The sequence below is a fragment of the Corapipo altera genome, unplaced genomic scaffold (assembly GCF_003945725.1).
Source record: "Corapipo altera isolate COAL_440 unplaced genomic scaffold, ASM394572v1 2b, whole genome shotgun sequence".
Taxonomy (NCBI): Eukaryota; Metazoa; Chordata; class Aves; order Passeriformes; family Pipridae; genus Corapipo; species Corapipo altera.
This window is the reverse complement of record NW_020884874.1, coordinates 4153491-4170917: the sequence shown is the minus strand read 5'-3', so window position 1 is coordinate 4170917 and position 17427 is coordinate 4153491. Positions and strand designations below refer to the sequence as shown.

General features: G+C 51.9%; 1 protein-coding gene across 1 annotated transcript; it reads right to left on the bottom strand.

Moving 5' to 3' along the window:
- Positions 1-6119: 6119 nt before the first annotated feature.
- PRDM13 (PR/SET domain 13) lies at positions 6120-13398 on the bottom strand. Its single transcript, XM_027634033.1, is given in 5 exon segments — positions 6120-7677; positions 7679-8042; positions 11226-11346; positions 11445-11576; positions 13258-13398. Coding segments are annotated over 5 exon segments (1869 nt in total). The 3' UTR covers positions 6120-6566.
- Positions 13399-17427: the final 4029 nt, after the last annotated feature.

Genomic DNA, 17427 nt, shown 5'->3' with positions numbered 1-17427 from the left:
CACATTACTCTTAGCTAGCTGGCTGTCCGCAACACAAAACAAAGAGATGTTAAATTTAGTTTCTGCTTCATAAATAGAAAGGGAAAAAAAAAAAAACACACGCAAAATTTCAATGTATTGATGCAGTGAATTCTGGCCTGTACAAAGCTGAAGTAGCCTTCCTTATGGGCACTGACAAAGAAAACTGTCACTGTGGGCCACAGGGTGCTGTGAGCTGCAACTAGAATCCTGCCTGAGCTCAGACCAGAGGCTGATGGTCCCCAGAGTCCTTTGTTTCTACCAAAAAATGTCAGGTTTGCTTGTTGCTATAAGGAGGGACTCTCTCAAGAAATAGCAAGCACGAACTGGAGGCCAACCATCAGTCGGATAGCTACTCAGGCACAATTTTAATTTGCTGCTTAGCTGTAAATGTGCAATCTCAACACAATGCTTTAGCCTCGTGCTATAGCTAGCAAGATCTTTGGTGGAGTGACTCTGAAAACCCCAGAGTGCCCAGGCTCTTTGGTTTTTCAATAAGTATACTAAAAAAACATACTGTCTGCTTTTTTTATTATTTCTTTTGATGAGCTACTGCACAGTTTAGAGTACTGAAAAATAGGTAGGTGGAAGTTCTACACAGATAAATAGGACTCAGAATTGAAATGTATTTTCAGTCCTTCAATTTTCTAAACAGAGACAAAAAAAAGAATTCCTCATGCTAAAAGAACCAAAGCTAGAAGAGAGGCTTCAGCTGCTCTGACTCACCAGCAGATTTTACAAACTACAAAGGAACATAAAGGCTTCAACTCTACTCGTTCTTTCTAAAGTTTTTTTCTTGCAACTACCTGATCATTTGCAATGAAACTAAAGTGAAGCAAACAGCAAAACAGTGATAAATTATTCCTTAGCACTCTGAACCTTAGTCTATTGATGTTGCCTTTCTAAATCCCATGTTCTCCACTTCAGATCAGAACTTCAAATTACCTGCTAACAAATCACTCTCTTCAGGAGCAGTCTACAATATCTAAAAAAATAATACAAATACAAACTTTTCCATTACCCTTGAAACAGGATAATACATTCCAAAGGAGAACAGATAAAAAAATATGAAACTTTAAATATCAAAAAGCCACACATAGCTGCAATACAAAATGTTTATCTTCTACGTAAAAACCTTGTGAACTTTGCTCATAGTTTTCCATAATATTTCAGAATATCAGCTCTAAACATAGATAAATATCTACCCCAGATCCAATGATCTATTTCTTGAGCTATGTTTTTTCAGTTGCTAAGAAACTTCTTTCTCTTGTTTCTTGTAAAATACAAGTTTATAACATTCTACATGCTGTAGGGAGTCAGTTCTCATTGGATTGACTTTGAATATACCTGAAAGCATTTTTATTGCTCATAGATTTTATCTGCTATGGTCCAATGAACTCCAGTGAGCTTGAACATGACCTTGACATGTTGATCTTTACCTTCAGGTGAAGATTCAGAAAGTAACTGCTCTCAGTCAAGTTTAGAATTATTCTTTTCAGACCGAATCCTTGACCTTCACCGCTCCCTGACCTGAAGCCAAGTGAAGTTAGATTTTCTCCCATCCTGATGTCTTCCTGTCACACAGGAAGTATGAATCCAAGGCTTGCTGCTCACTTCATTAGGTACAGGTGTGGGGATTCTTTTTTTTATTGAAAGTACAGATTACAAATACAGCGACTATTTCAAAATGTACTTCCAAGCACATAACTTCTAGTGAAAAAAGGAAAACATTTTCCTGAAAATATTTTCAATATGAACGCACCCAAACAAATTCATTCTGAATTAATAAATCATTTCTTTGTGACATCAGAGTTGCGGACATAGAAAGGGACCCTTAAGAAAATACATTTTTCATACCTGTAGCAGAGCTTTCTGATCAGATTGCGTCTGTGTGTCTGTGCATTTAAAATATGACTTTAATGCAAAAAGCTTTGAAACTATGTTCCTCTAAGTATATAGAGCCATTTCACTGCTTAAAGTGATGAAGTCCTCTCTGTGTTGCACTATTAACCAGTTCAAAATCTAAACTTACTTGCCTTACAGCAGACCATATCTATCTCACTTATATGTCAAAAAACCTGTCAGATTTTACATCAGTCCCACTAGCTTCACTGGGGAGACCAGGTGTTCAACACCTTTACAAAAACAGGTAATTTTACGGGTTGTTTAAAGCTGTAAACCCAAGACCGTGTTAAAACCCATTCAAGCAAGTTCAGAGGAGTGAAACCTAGATCCCTGGTCTATAAGACCCTGCCCTACAGCTTTGTCATTTACAGTGCCATTCATCTCCCATGTGCATCCTCAGGCAATAGACACAATAGTAATTACAGCATTATTTAGTAAGATGTATGGTAGAGTTTTGTGTCAAACCAAGTTGGGTTGAAAACAAAAATTACCTTCAAGATCCTTGCAATCTGCTTCTTGGCAATGCTTTGTACCTACTGCCAGATGCACTGAGACTTCTTGATGCTGTTTCTATGAACAGGCTAATGTAGCGTAAGTCAATAATCATCAAAACTATTGCTCAAATTTAAAAAATGGGATGTTACTGAAATCAATTGCTTTTATAAGAATGGCTGAGGCTGAATGTGAATTTTTGGAAACTGAAAGACCAGTTTCCAAAATACTTAGACTAGTTTCTAATAATGTCCAAAAGCCATCTCAGTGTATTTATTCTTCTTGGCTCTTGACTTCCAGCAAGCAAATAATGTTCCATTCTTCACTTGCAAAATGCAGTCTTTCATTATTCCCTGTTCATCTTCACTCAAAAAAACCTGAGTTCTCCCATAGAAAATTAAATAGAAATCTTGTCATTTAATCTCTATGGCTCTTGAGCAAACAAGCCTCTCAATGAGTAGTATTTTGAAGGAGTTAATTTTTCTTCAGCCTCCACACCATTCTTTCTGCTATGCTTTCCACATTTTTTCCTGCAAATGCCGTTAATTATTTTCTCTTTTTTTTTTGAAATGCAGAGGACATACCTGCTTTACTGCAGCTGTCAATAATTGCAAATTCAGAAGCTAAAACCTGTTGGTCTGGTTTTGTTTTTCTGTATGTGCAAACAGTAGCCACTATAGCACCCAGGCAGCCACAATGGTAGAAGTAGAGATTCTAAAAACAGACTAGAGTAAAACCCAGAGCAAAATTCAGATCAGAGCAAAATCCAGAGCACACTGTGCCCAGGCTGGGTCTGACACCAGCTTCCCACCCAGACTGAGACCTGCAGCTTTCTCACCTCTTTCAAGACCAAAATTTCCCCCCCGGGAAGCTAAGGGACGCGGGAACCGCCGTGAATGGCACTGCAACTCAGTGCCCACGAGCGGCAATCCCACAGGCCACAGGCACACCGATCCCACGGGACGATGTTCCCGATCCCTCCCCGCCGGCGCCATCGCCGCTCCCGCCCCGCCCGACACGGCCGCCACCGCGGGGCGGGGCCGCACCGCGCGGACCGGCCAATAGGGGCGCGGCCGCCGTAGGGCTCAGCCAATCAGCGTCCGCACCGACTGCGCAGGGCGCGCGCGGCGGGTAGGCGCGGAGGGGGCGGTGGCGTCCGGGACCCTCCGCCCGTTCCCGGGAGCGGGACCGGGATCCCTGAACTCGCGGAACCTGAGCTCTGTCCCGCACCTGGCGAGGGTCCCGCCGGAGCCCCGGGGCTGTAGCTGCTGATCCGCGCCTGCTTTGCCCCCGGGTTGCTTCTTTCCCTGGCTCTGGCTGCAGCGCGGACTTCAGCCCGCCCGAAACACTGAGGTCTGGAAAGAATGTTGGCGCCTCATCCCTGGCCTGGGAGGGACAATAATACAAATCGAAATTGAATAAAATAACCCAAAATTTAATAAAATAAAATTTAATACAATAAAATAAATTTTAAAACACGAGAAAATTGAAGATAGCGATAATCAGCCGTCACTCCTCACGAGCGGGCTGTCGGAGCGCACCGCGCACTTCGGAAGCCCCGCGCAGGAACGGCGCCGCGCTCCCGCCATCCCGGCCCCGCTGGCCTGGGCAGAGCCGCTCGGGGATGCGGGGGGAGCTCCTGCGGGCTGGTAGTTCCCAGGTGGGTCACCGGGGCTCGCCCTCTACGTCCGCACACGGACCGGTGCGCTCCGTGCTGGAGGGAGCGTCCCTGCTACGGACGTCATAGGAATGGGGCCCTAAAAGTTAGTGTGGCAGAACTTCTCCGTGTGTCTCCCTCTGTATTTTGTATTTCGATTTAGCCGCTGCATAGTAATTAAAAAAAAAAAAAAAAAAAAACCAAAAAAAAAAACCACCAGACAAACCGTATTCTCTTGCTTTTGTTCTGGGTTGTTGGGGTTTTTTCTTAACTCAAAGGCTGATTATTATATTTACAAACCACCAATTCATAGAAATTGACTCGCTGGAGTACCTTTTTTTTTTTTTTGGTAATGGTGGCCCAAATATTACGATATGATGGGATACTTCTATTAAAGCTCACAAACTCTACAGACACGGAAATAGTTTCCGGATCACAGTTCTACTGTTCTACCTTTTCCACGACCTCATAGCAGACATGACGCATCTCTCCCTGGCAGCATCTCCATGGTGGGTGCCTTCCTTGGGGAAGGCAATGGATAAATATTGAAATAAAGAACTGGCCAGAAATATTCCAGGTACCGCTGACGATGCTATAAATGACAACAGGATTATCGACTCCGCCGACAGATGAACAAGATCCCGCCCTCCGCAGAAGAGACCTTTCCCATTTATTTTCATGACAGAAACTTGCGTCCTGGGATAAAAGGAATCGAGTAAGTGGGTACTTAGTGCACTAGCCCCGACATGGGAGGGGGGAAAAAAAAAAAGAAGCTACAGCTACTGATTCAAGCCTGACGTTTGAATTCCCTCCTCCTATTGCTGTCAAGCACGTTTAATCTTAAGTGAGCAAACGGAGGATCGGCTTTGAATCTGAAATTATTTGAGATACTGAAAGTAATTTGTATTTTGCATTGCATCACCTACACCCTCGACTGAGATAGGGCTCGATCCTGAAACCTCACAGTCTTCTAAGTATAGACAACAATCGAAGAGATTTACCATCTGCTTCAGAGTTGTGAGCTACGCAAAACCAAAAAACGGGGTTCCTTGCTACCTCTCTGCCTACCCGAGGGCACACTCCCAAGAAAAGCCCCAGATCGGACCTAAGCAGGCAGACCCGCACAGCTGGCGGGTCACAGCTGGCAGGTCGCTGGCGGCAGTCTTGCATCCTTTTGCCCGGTGAGCTGAAGGAGCTTACAGGGGAAACAGATTTTCTGACAGTCTTTTTTTAAAGTTGCACTCGTTTCAGGTTTTTCATATCAACAGTATGAGAAGATTTTTCCCTCAAATGAAAGTAACAACGATCCCAAGGAAGAGTGTTTGCAAAAAGGGCACGTTTGACCGAATGCAAACAGATAAAGCAGACTAGTAAGGTTCAGCCTTTAACATCTCTGCGCTGCCCTGTGCAAAATAAAACAAAAAAATTTATTTTCAAAAATAGGAAAATAGGCATAGGGAAGAATGGATTGAATTAGGGACGTTTGTTGGTTTGCGTGTGAGGAGGAAAATGTTCAGACGAAATATTCGGGGACAAATTCTTTAGAGTTTTACCCAAATACAGATGGATCTGGGCCGAGCTTCTGATCGTCAGAAACATTGTGGAGAAACATGAGATGCTGCTGACAGCACTTCAGTGAACAACCAGACAAACAGTAGTTTGTCAGTAACTTTATTTCTTTTTTTAAAAAAATCGCATGACAAACTGGAACCAAGACCAAAATACTGTATCCACTGTACATCGTTCATTAGAAAACAAACATACACCACATTTGTATTCTACCAAACAGAGAGTGTATTTCCTTTAAAATTATATAGTGCGTGCTCTTAGATTCATGCTTTTGAATATTTATTTTACATTTGTTACTCAAATATTATCTGTTATAAATAATTGCAACTTGATCAAATGGCGCACCTGTTATGCGAACCTCTTCAGTGCTGCAAGCGTGGCTTTTTGTTGCCTGTTTTCATCTGTCTTTTCAAAAAGCTGTTGGTATTGCTTTATTATGACCTGAGCAAGCACATCTGAGATGTCAAATAAAGTGTACAGGTGACGCTTGCAGATCCGGGTCTGCTGCTGAGCCCACGGCTCAGACTGCTGGGAACGAGTGACGGGAGAGCGCATAGAAAAAAATCGTTTCAAAAAGGCACAATTTTCTCGACACAAAGATACAATAAAAATATATGGCCACGGAAAAGCGGGCGCCTATGGGGATGCAGTGCCTGTCCAGCGGGATCCCGAGCCCGCCAAGGTTTCGCCCTCCTGCCCCTGTCCCGATACCGCGGCTGCAGCGCCGGGGGCGACGCTGCGGAAGGAGCCCGGGGACGCCCGCGCACCCCAGTCCGCCCCTCCGGCAGCGGCTGCCCGATAGCCTGCGCTCCCCCGCGACGCGGCCTCCCGTGGGACCGCCTCGGGAGGCCGGGAGACCAGAATAAGAGGGAGGGGGAGCTGCAGCGCTCCCCTCGCCCCTGCCCCACCGCGGCCGCCTCTCGCATCACTGCTCGCGGTGCCGGCTGCCGCTCTCCTGGTCGCTCTGGTCGTCGGTGAAGCAGACGTCCACGTCGCTCTCGTTGTCAGTCTTTTGCTCCTGCTCGGGTTGCGCGTAGCCAGAGTCACTCTTGTCCTCGGCCGCCTTGCCGAGGCTCTGCCCCGGGTGCCGGGACTTGACGTGCCGCTCCAGGTCGCGGCGTCGCACCAGCACCTTCCCGCAGTACTCGCAGCGGTAGGGCGTGTTGCCCTCGGCGTGCAGGCGGATGTGTTTGTTGAGGTTGCTGGGGTCCCCGAAGGGCCGCAGGCAGACCTTGCACTTGAGCGGCTTGTAGCCGGTGTGAGTCCGCATGTGGATCTTGAGCCCGTACTTTCGGGAGTACAGCTTCCCGCAGTAGAGGCACAGGTGCCCGGTCTTGGGCTTCCCTCCAGCCGCCCCCGCTGCCCCCGCCGGCAGCGCCTCCAGCCTCCCGCGGCCTTTCTCGGCCGCCAGCTCGGAGAGCTGCTGCGTGTGCATGGCGATCTCCCGGTCGATGCTGGCCAGCGAACCCAACTCGGCAGCGTGCAGCCCCGCTGCCGGCCCCGCGAAGTACGACACCGACTCGGGGTACTTGAGGAGGCCGCCGAGGTGCAGCTTCAGCGGGTAGTAGGGCGCGGCGCCGTAGAGCAGCTCCCCGTTGTAGACGGTGAGCGGCATCACGGGCAGCCCGCACTCTCCCGCGTACGCCTTCAGCCCCTCGAAGGGCGGCAGCGCGAAGCGCTCCAGCGCTCCGCCGGACAGCGGCGGGTAGCGGGCAGGCGGCAGCGCGGCCGCGGGCAGCCCCCGCTCCACCTGCCGGAAGGCTGAGGCTTCCTCCAGCGGCGACAGCAGCGGGAAGGCGCGCAGCCCACCGCCGCAAGCCAGGCCCGCCGCCGCCGCTGCCGCTGCCTGCGGGGCGGCCTCGCCCGGCAGCGCCCCGCACTTGGGCGGTGCCTCGGCGGCGGCGCGTCCCGCCTTCAGTCCCCCCAGCAGTTTGGAGAAGCCGAGGGCGGCGGCGCCCCGCGCCTCCTCCCGCAGCGACCCGGCGGGGCGGAAGGCCGAGCGTGCCCCGGGGCACAGCGCCAGCCCGTTGCCCCCCCGCCGGCCCCAGCAGCGGCCCCGGCCCGCGGGCGGCCCCCACGCTCATGTCCAGGGCGCGCTCCTGCTCCTCCTTGCCCGTCGCCCGCTTGGGCAGCGCCGGTTTGGCGAGCGGCGGGGAGGCGGCGGCAGACTCCCGCTTGACGGCCTCCCGAGGGCCGCAGCTGGGCGGCGGGTGCCCGCGCAGCGAGGGGGCCGGCGGCTCCTTGTGGGGCAGGCCGAAGGTGGTGGCGGCGGGCCGGCCGTGGTCGTGGTGGAGGAAGGGCCGGCCGTGGCTCAGCGCGCAGTGGAAGTGGACGTGGGCCTTGAGGCTGTTGGGGTACTTGAAGGTCCTCCAGCAGTACCAGCAGATGTACCGCTCCTCCCCTGCAAAGGCAAGCGGAGGGACCCGTCAGCGGTGGCCGTGCATCCCCGCGCATCCCCGCGCCCCCTCAGCCTCGTCCCGCCCCCTCGGTGCCGTGCCGGGATGCGGAGCGGTGCAGGCTCACGCGAACGGGGCGCCGTAGGGCCGGGGGGAGCAGCTGCCGCCGCGAGTCCTCTGTCGGGGGGCCCATCTGTTGGCGTTTGCAGAGGAGGTAGCGTATGTCAGGGAGTCGGCTGCACCGAACAAAGGCCAATCTAATGATCGTGAGCCCCTCATTAAGCGGCGAGACAATATCCGATATGTATGGGCCATATGTAATCGTTCCCTTTCAGAGGACAATGCCCTTTGTGCCCCGTCCCCTAAACATTTCGGCTTCTCTGAAGCGGAACAGACCTCAGTAGCTGGGCTGTGATGGCTGCCCGACACCACAGAGGCTTAGGCTCCGCTTTCCCCCTCCTGACCCTGCTTGTCAGGAGGGTCTTCCCAAGAAGGAGCATCTCCCTAGCCCCGATGGTGAAACGCTGCCTCTGTGGCCACCTGTCTGGGAATATTTTTCTTTATTTCGTTATTTCTCTCTCTCTCCCTCACTCTCTCTCTCTCTTCCTTGCTTCCTTCCTTTCCAGCTCGCTCTCCCTCACTTTCCCTTTCCTCTATCCTTTCCCTTACATTTTCCTTCCCTTTTTCCTTCTTCTCTCTCTTCTCTCCTTTCCTTTCTGCTCTCTACATGTATCCATCTTTCCCTCTCTCATTTCTCCCAGTCACCACAATACAACAATAAGCCCATGAATTTCCCCCTGAGCTCTTGCCCACTCTGATCGTCCCCAGCTGATTCTCACTCCGCAGTTTAATGCACCGAAACGCCAAAGGTAAGGCCAAGTGCCACACGGAAATGAGAACCTATTCCAGGCCTGAGGCCAGCTCCTCACGTTTCGGGGAACCCCGTGGGGAACGACGGGAATAGAGTTGTTTCACTGCGCGCCGCGTCTGTCGGGGCACACGGGGGGCAGCGGGTCACCGAGGTGGACAGGATGGCCGCGACCAGCCTCCCTAGGAGGGCTTTGGATAGACATCACTCCGTGGTCGCTGCGGGTGGAAAACGAAATCTTCGCTCTCGGTGGGAAAGTCGGGAGCGAACTCGCGTGGAAGGATCCGGCGCTGTTGCGTGTCTTGCCGCCTGTATCCTCGCCTCCGTGCGCAGCCCTTTCTCACTTGCCATGGAGAGGCGGTCCCGGAATCTGCAGCCATGTGAAGTCGTTGGACGTTGTTTTTTCTCCCGTCGAGGAGGGAGGGAGGGAGGGAGACGGGACCGTGTCTGCCCGGGCCCCGGAGAGGCAGCGGCCGAGGGAGGTGGAACCAAGGCTGCAATGCTACTGCCATGCATCGGAAAAAGGGTAAAGGAATGGCACGGATCGAAAAGAATGTGGCCACGGATCTCCGCGGGCTCCCACCTGCAGCCTTTTCTTGCCTTTGCGAATCTCTCCAGGGTCTATCCTCAGAAAAAAAAAAAAAAAAAAAAAAAAAAAAAAGGAAAACAGGGGGGAGAGGGGCGAAGAAACTAAAATCACCCCTTTCTCATGACGGTAAACCCAAATAAACGCGGTCAAACAAAGAAGAATTCCGAAGTTTGATTTGGTTTGTTTGGTTTTGGTTTTTTTAAAGACTCTGAATTTCTTCCTCCCTCTTTTTTCGTTTGGTGGGGGTTTTGATGTTTGGTTTTGCTTTGGGGTTTTTTGGGGCTTTTCAGCGTATTATCTTTAAAAGAAGAGCACTTCAGCATACTGGTACATTTAGTCCGTATTAATTAGTCTGGAAACTGTGGGGCCGGAGACACAGCAGATCACTAGGGTCAGTCTGCAACTCAACCTTGCTTCGACGGGACGAGGAAGATGCCACAGGCTGGGAGCCTCTTGCAAACCTGAGCTCTCTTGCCTTTATTTCCTCTGAACAGCACTGGTACCCATCCGCAGACAGGGGCTACTGCAAAGGGGAAGATGGGGACACAACCCAGCAGTGTGTCCTTTCTTGCAGCTGAAATTTCTCCTAGCTTTTCGAGGGGGTGACCCGCCGCAGACCCATGGCCTCATTGTCCTTAGGTGTGGGGGGGGACAGAGACGTGCCCAAGAGTTTCTTTTCCTCGTATAGCTTCAGTACAAGGAGGGATTTGGTCTCTTGCGCATCGCACAAGTCGATGGGACATAGCAGCCAGAGCCCGGCGTTCCGCTAGCCTCCCTTCGTGCCGGACCCTGGTCACCCTGCGGAGCGGCCAGCCGTGACAGGGGGAGGGGGCAGCCCCTACCTGGGTCGTGCCCTCGCTCCCTTCCCTGGGACACTGCCAAGATGAAGGGTCTTCTCCGTCGAGCAAGAGCGGACAGGGTTCCCTCGCCGCCCGCCGAGCCCGAGGGGAGCGAATACCGATAGCAGGCTGCTACCGCTACAGACGCCCTGGGGAGTGGCCGGACACGGGATCAGCGGGAGGGGGTGCCCGCCGCCGGATGTCCGACAGCTGAACACTGAAGCCTTCGGTCTTCTTTTCCTTCGTGTAATGTGCTGCCAACTTGTCATTTTGTTAACACTCATGTAATTCCAGCTAAGAATCAGTTTGTGGATTGAAACAGGCCGTCCCAGATGGGTGTCTTCCCCTTCCCAATATCCTGGGATATCCTGATCTGAATGTGATTTGACGCCGGCTTAACTTTTTACCTAATGCATCCTAGTTTGCAGGGACTGCCTAGTACCCGTTTTGACTTGACTATATGAATCTACCCTCAAGAGAATCTGAAAAGAGTCTCTGAAAATCTGACTGAGAAGCAGGGAAAGCAAACCCGATGTTTTTAAAAACTATTAAGCTAAATTGCTGTCTCGCGTAACAACCATAGCGATGTTTCACAGAAATCGCATTTGCCTATCAAAGGATCATTAAATCGTGCCGATGACGGAACGACTCGACGGACGGGGGCCTTTCCATACGTTACTGAGTTAATAGATCACCCTTTAAATATAAGCAGATGGAGTCTTATTGTAAAGGGTGTCGGGTTAAAAGTCACTGCAGCTGTACTGGCATTTATTTTTCTGAGAACCCGCGTTTGCCTGCCGCAGTTTGAGTTCCCGTCAAAGGTGTCAGTTAAAGAGGGTTTGTTCTGTTTCATTTAATTTGGTTGCTCTGAAATGAATGCCCGCATCTGTACCTTTCTCGTCGTGCGTCGGGGTGGCCGTGACGGGGATGTCAAACCACTGCGCCAGGGGGTTGGAGTACCAGACGGTGAGCTCCTCTCCCGGCTGGACATCTCTCAGCGCCCGGTAGAAAATCTGGGAGGGTGAGAAAGGAAACTTCTTCAGGAGGCTTGAGAGGGGAGGCAGGTGGCAGAGAGTGGTGCCAGGCCAGCCCGGAGCCGCGAGTAAGATACCTGTCCTCCTGGCAGATCCGCAACAGCCTCCAGTGTCTGCTCTTGGGAGTTTCGGGCAGCCCGGATTAACCCTATCCACTCCAGAGCTGAGCTCCCAGCTTCATCCACTAATTCCCCTCTCACCATCCGCACCTGAAAGACAGGCGGCACCGCTGTCATTTTCATGTCAGATGAAACACAAAGAAAGCAAAAGGCTTACCCGTCTCCCTGCTTGTCTGCCCGCTCTGCCTTGTCTGGTGAGCCCGGTTCCCCGAGCTAGGCAGGGGGCTGAGCATCGCAGCTGGAAGCAGCGGCGAGAGCATCTCCTTTTGCCGCCCGTTTGATGCTTCCATCCCCACCCATCTTTGGGTAGGATCTTCCTCGGCTCTCAGGTGCCTTGGGAGAACTGAGGCTGCCCTGGAGAAAGTTGCTGCTCTGAGGGGTAAGGATGGAAAACCCGGGGCCCGGCGGGGACCTGCACCATTGCGAGGGGAAATGGGGTTTTTCCCTTGGGTCGCACTGGTTCAAACGCACCTTGTTCAGTCGCAGCTTCTGCACTGAGTTTAACGCAATATTAAATGCCCAGTTAAGATAATTTTTTTAAGAGTTTGTGTAGTCTGAGTCTGTGCAAAGCAATTGCGGCATACAAGACTTGTCAGGAAACGAGGAGGGAAAAAGGGGAGAAGATTCTGCTTAGCTACAAAGTCCCTGTAGCCCCATACTTCATAATCTGCTTGCCCATACAAAGAGAAATTGAAGTGCCCATTCCCTGTATGACCATGCAATAAAAGTAATCGGAACAAAGCAGTCTAAAGCGAGAAACCAAGGGAGCCAGATGAGAAATAAATTTGAGTGGGCTGGCAGAGCGTTTAAAAACAATTAAAGGGCATTAAAAATCAGAGCGGAACGCGTGAGCCGCGGCTGCCCGGGGGGTGGAAGGAAGGGTCTCGCCGCAGCCCCCTGAAGAGCCTGATGGACGGGGCAAGAGCCCTTCACCGCCTTCTCCTCGATCCTTCCCAGCTCGGACATGGACTGACCCCGAAGCCGGTAGCCGGCTGTCCGTCATCCCTCCCGCTCCGGCTGTGCGTGTTATTTGCAGCTCCGGGAGCAGGAGACGGTCTGAGGCTTTGGGAGGAGGTCGAGCTGCCCTGAGATCTGCCACCCGCACCCCGTCTCCGCCTCCGGAGTAGCCCCGGCTCGCTCCCCTCAAGCTCCCCTCCGGCCCAAGCCAAAGGACAATCCGCTGAGGAAAGGGATGGGAGGCACGAACCCGAGCCAAACGCAGAAATAAATTGGTGCATCTGCTCCTCTCCCGGACAAAACACGGGGACTGTGAAAGCCACATGCCCCCGTCTCGCCGGAGCTCCAGGGTCGAGGACCCGGCCGTAGCACGTCCTCGCCCTACTGGGCAATGCCCCAATGAGTGGAGCCCCGGGGGGCGGGGGCCGGCCGGCCGGACTAGGGCTTTCCGACACGGGGCACGGGGCTCAGACGACGTTTCCAGCACGTCTATGTCCAAGGCGGGGGCGGGCGCGTCCGCTCCTCCGGGAGAGCTCCCGTATCCCCCGGCCTCGCCGCGGAGGCCGGCCGCGCTGGGGACCCAGGCGCTGAGGAGGAGAGGGAGAGGGCACGGGCGGGCAGGCTTTCCTGGCAGAGCCACGGGGAGACATCTCAGGACACTCTGGAAACGCTTCCCTTTCATTTCCTGGCTCGCTCTAAGAAGGGAAGATCGAAGAGAAACGGGAGAAGAGCAGCCTCTTCTCCCAAAGCCGGCTTCCCCCGAGTCAATGAATAATCGAGGTCCAGCAGTGCAGGAGAGACCATAGGAAAATACCTTTTTTTTGGGTCCTGGCTCCTTGCGATCTGACAGGTACTTGCCCAGTTTGAAGGTGCCCGGCACAGGACCCAAGCGCAGCCCAGCCGGGATGCAGCTCTCCGCGCTGACGCTGATGGCCGGAGCCCTGCTGGTTTGCATCGCTGCCGCTGGGTGTGAGCGCTCGGGAACCCCAACTACTTAAGGGTGCCGGAGTGACAGCGGCAGGCGGCGGGAGGATGAGCACAGGCGTATCTCCGCCCGCAGAGTGACGCGGCGATGTGTGGACGCTGGCTTTTCAACGGGAGCAGGAGGGGTACCCCTTGGCAGGGGGATGCTCTGGGGCGCAGAGTTTGGTGAGAGAGTTTGGCTCCTCGAGCAGCTGCGGAGTCCCATCCAAGAGGGTCACATGGAGCCTTTCCCTAACCCTCCTGCATAATCAGGCGGAGTGAATGGCTGGCAGACAATGGGCCAGGCGACCTTCCCATTCCTAAAAATCCAATTTGTCAAGGGCAAAGAAAAGGCGCTGGTGAATCAAAGGTCTGGAGGGACCATTAATCCTCAGCATGGGGTATTGTCCCCGAGACAGTTACGATATTTTAAGTGACAAATCCACTGTATAATTTCTCCATAAATTTTACTTCCTTTTATTGTTCCTCGACAAACCAGTTTTGGAAAATAAGTGACTATTTTAAGTCTACTTGGCTGAGCCTTTTGAGGCTTAATATACTTCAAAGATTTTTAATTCTCTTCCCTTTGCTTTATTGTAAAGGAGATTAAACAAAGAGATGGGGAATGTTTTGAGGACTTGTTAACTTCTATTGATTCCCGGCGTGTGCCATACAGAATTTGGGCAGGTACTTGATGGGAAAACACCAGAAAATACCTACACTTTTTTTAAAAGAACTACCATATTACCATTTCAGTGGTTTGGTTTCAGGCCAGTAATCTGTTCAGAAGAGCTTTGATCCTTAAGGAGGATGAATAGCACAAAATATGAGACGCCGTAACCCTTGTAAAACAGAAACCGCTGCACCTGCGAGTGCTGGGGAAGTTGTGTCTGTAGTTCGTGTGATTAAGAAATAGAGACAGGAGGAAATAGAGACGTACAACCACCAGGAAACAGGAAGGCATGGCCAGCAGAAAACACAGAGGTCTAGCAAACAGCGTGCAGCTGGATTCCTCGTTTAATACATCTGCAGGTTCCTTACCCATACGCAAAATTTCTTGCACTGAGACCTCTTTTGGAAGTGGAACCTGCAAAAAGCGACTTTAAATAAAGCCAGAACGAAGCTTTTCGGACAGTGTCCGCCTATGTCCCTCCCCTTCGCATAAATATTTTAATTAAGATACAACGAAGCGCTAGGATCAAGTCAGCTGGATAAATGTTCCCAAAATTTTCAGAAGCTGAAAAGGAAAGGTGTGCGACTTTTTTCTTACGTGGGTGCAACAGTTCAGATGTACCTGTCAAACCAAGGAGTACAGTAGAAAATTCATTCTTCCACTTTCTCTTTTATACTCCTGTCTAATTCCTGCTAGTAGGTATTATTAGCTCCATACCTCATAACACTCTAAAAAGGAAGATTTCTGAACCTTTCTCCTGTGGAGAAGTTGTAAAGTTACAGATTTTAAGGTTTAGGGTTTAGAAACACTTGCAGATATGGAGCTTTTTTTCCTTTTTTTTTTTTTTTCTTTTTTTTTTTTTTTTTTCTCTGTGGCGTTTTTCTAATAGTCAGCCCTAATAAATTTCAACAGAAAAGCCGGAAAGCTACGTTTAGAGTGCATCTGACGACACACACCAGGTAACTGAGCAGGGTCTTTTCAAGTAAACCCGCTTTCTGCAAGATGAACCTTGGCACGCCGCTTTCGATGTCATCGTGCGTGGGGGCTCTACTCTGGATTTGTTTGCTGCCGTCACGAGTGGCACCGTGGGAGCAAAGGCCGCGGGGATGCGCGGGGGGGATGGGGACGATTTTGAACCGGCACCTCTCACCGACTGGCGCTCGCAAAGATCTTCTTTCCCCTCTCACTGCCCTGCACCGCACCGGGAAGCACTTAAAGCTCAGCCTGGCGAGTCACCGCCGCTGCCTGCGATGACATTTGCCCACACCGGCCGCCGTTCGTTCCGACCCCTCCGCGGCAAAGCGCTGCCAGCCCGCCTGGGTCACTAGCGCCGCTCCCCCGGGCAGGGCGAGCCCTGAGATGGCAGCGCCTCTGCGGAGAGCGGAGGGAGCGCAGGGCTCCCGTACTTCCCGTCCCGCCCGGGGCGCTGCCTGTGTGCGCTGGGCGGGGAGTGAGAGGCTCCCCCGGCCGGGAGGCACCGGGAAGGGACGAGGACAGGACGGGGTGCTGCCGCCGCCCGCTCCGGGGGCTGCTGACCGGCACTGAGTCCGCGCAGGCTGGGAATGTATTTTTAGTAATGACCCATATTGGCGCGCACGCGAGATAAATGTCGCGCCCGCCCCCACACCTCCCGGCCCATTCCCCAGCAGCATCAGTGGCCATCGGCCGCATCTCTCCGGGGTGCAACGTCAGGGACCGTCCCGGGAGCGGGTGTGGGTTCGTTTTCACTTCGGCAGGAATGGGAAGAGGAGGGGGGAGAGGATGTGGGGAACTGAAGATGACCTCTTTGATCAACGACCTGAATGGGGGAAAAGGATAAGCAAGAAGTTGAGGGCAATAAATTTAAGCCATGAACATGTCCCTGTAACCTCTGGCCTGGTCACTAGAGGATGAGACCGGCTTGAAATTCCGAGAGCCGCAGAGGTAGAGAGAGGGCTTTTAAGGCGATCAAGGTACCCTACTGCTCCGCCTCGGGAGCCGCTGCCTCCCAGGCCTTAATGAGTCAAAAAGCGTGAACGACACGCGAACAATTTTATCAATAGGACCATGTAAAGACCGACTGTGAGGAAAGTTATTTATTAATATAGCCGATTGTGGCTGGTTCCCATCCACTCAGAAAAGAAAAGCCCTTGCTCTGGAAGCATTCACACCAGTTCTCCAATTTTTATTCTGTCCTGTGGCTCAAAGTTGAAGTTCCCCAAGTGAAATAAATTGTCCACAAAAGAGGAAAGGAACCACATTTTCTTTTATTTTTCCTTCCCTAAAAAGGAAGGGTGAAACCGATCTAATGTGCCCACTGGAGCAAGATGCAGCGTGAAAGGCCGGGTGTTAAAAGTAAAAGCAGCCTTTGGAGCAAATGGGATGGAAAATTAAATGAAATTAAATAGCTTGAACGACCGTATTGTCCCTTATTAAAAAGACACATTAATTACATGGTTTCAGCTTTATTCAAAGACAATGTTTAGTCTCAATCAAAACATTCCACTATCACTCTTTATATACTTAAACCGGACTACTAGAGGCACCATTAAAGAGAGATCACTTTTGCCCAGAGATGCGATGAAAGTTATTTTCCTCGGCGGCCCTTATTTATGCCCACCGCTGAACTGCCGGTGCCCCTGAGTAACACTTTGGCACACTGTTCTCCCTGATTTAACAGGTTGCCCCATAATGAGGCATGAATGTTAAGGAACAACAGTCATCCAAAGAGGCACAGTTGCAGAGAGCAATGTCCCACCAGGGAGCTCCATTCAAACCATCAAACCGCTCCGGCACAGAGAAGGTTCAACACCACATTCAGACCAGCATGAATGCCTGTATACAGGGCTCGGCTCATTATGCCGCAGAGCACCGCAGCGGAGCCTGAAACAAAATGCTGCAAGTTCATTCAGCAGGCCATACTCCGGCGGGGCGGCCCAGCCGGCGGCTCCCGGGGTGACCTTTTTCCCAAATGGCTTTGCCCCGACAGGGCTGCCCTTCCCCGGGCTGCAGGACGGGACGGCCGAGGATTCCCGTCCCTGCCCGAGACGGCCCTGAGGCTCCCGTCCCTGTTCGAGCCGGCCCCAGGGCTCCCCGGCAAGGAGATGGGGATGCAAGGCACCGGGCGGAGATCGGCGGAGAGGCTTACTGAGACCCTGTAACACGGAAATCCACTTTAAATAGAAGAGACCAGTACGGTCTGAACGTCTTTTTACCTCTCTCCTTTCCTTTCTTTTCTTTCCTCCTTTCCCCCTTACCCGCTTCCCCCTTTCCCCCTTACCCCCTTCTCCTCTCCTCTCCTCCCCTCTCCTCCCCAACTCTACCCTCCCCTCCCTTCCTCTAACCCTCCCCTTCCCTTCCCAAACCTTC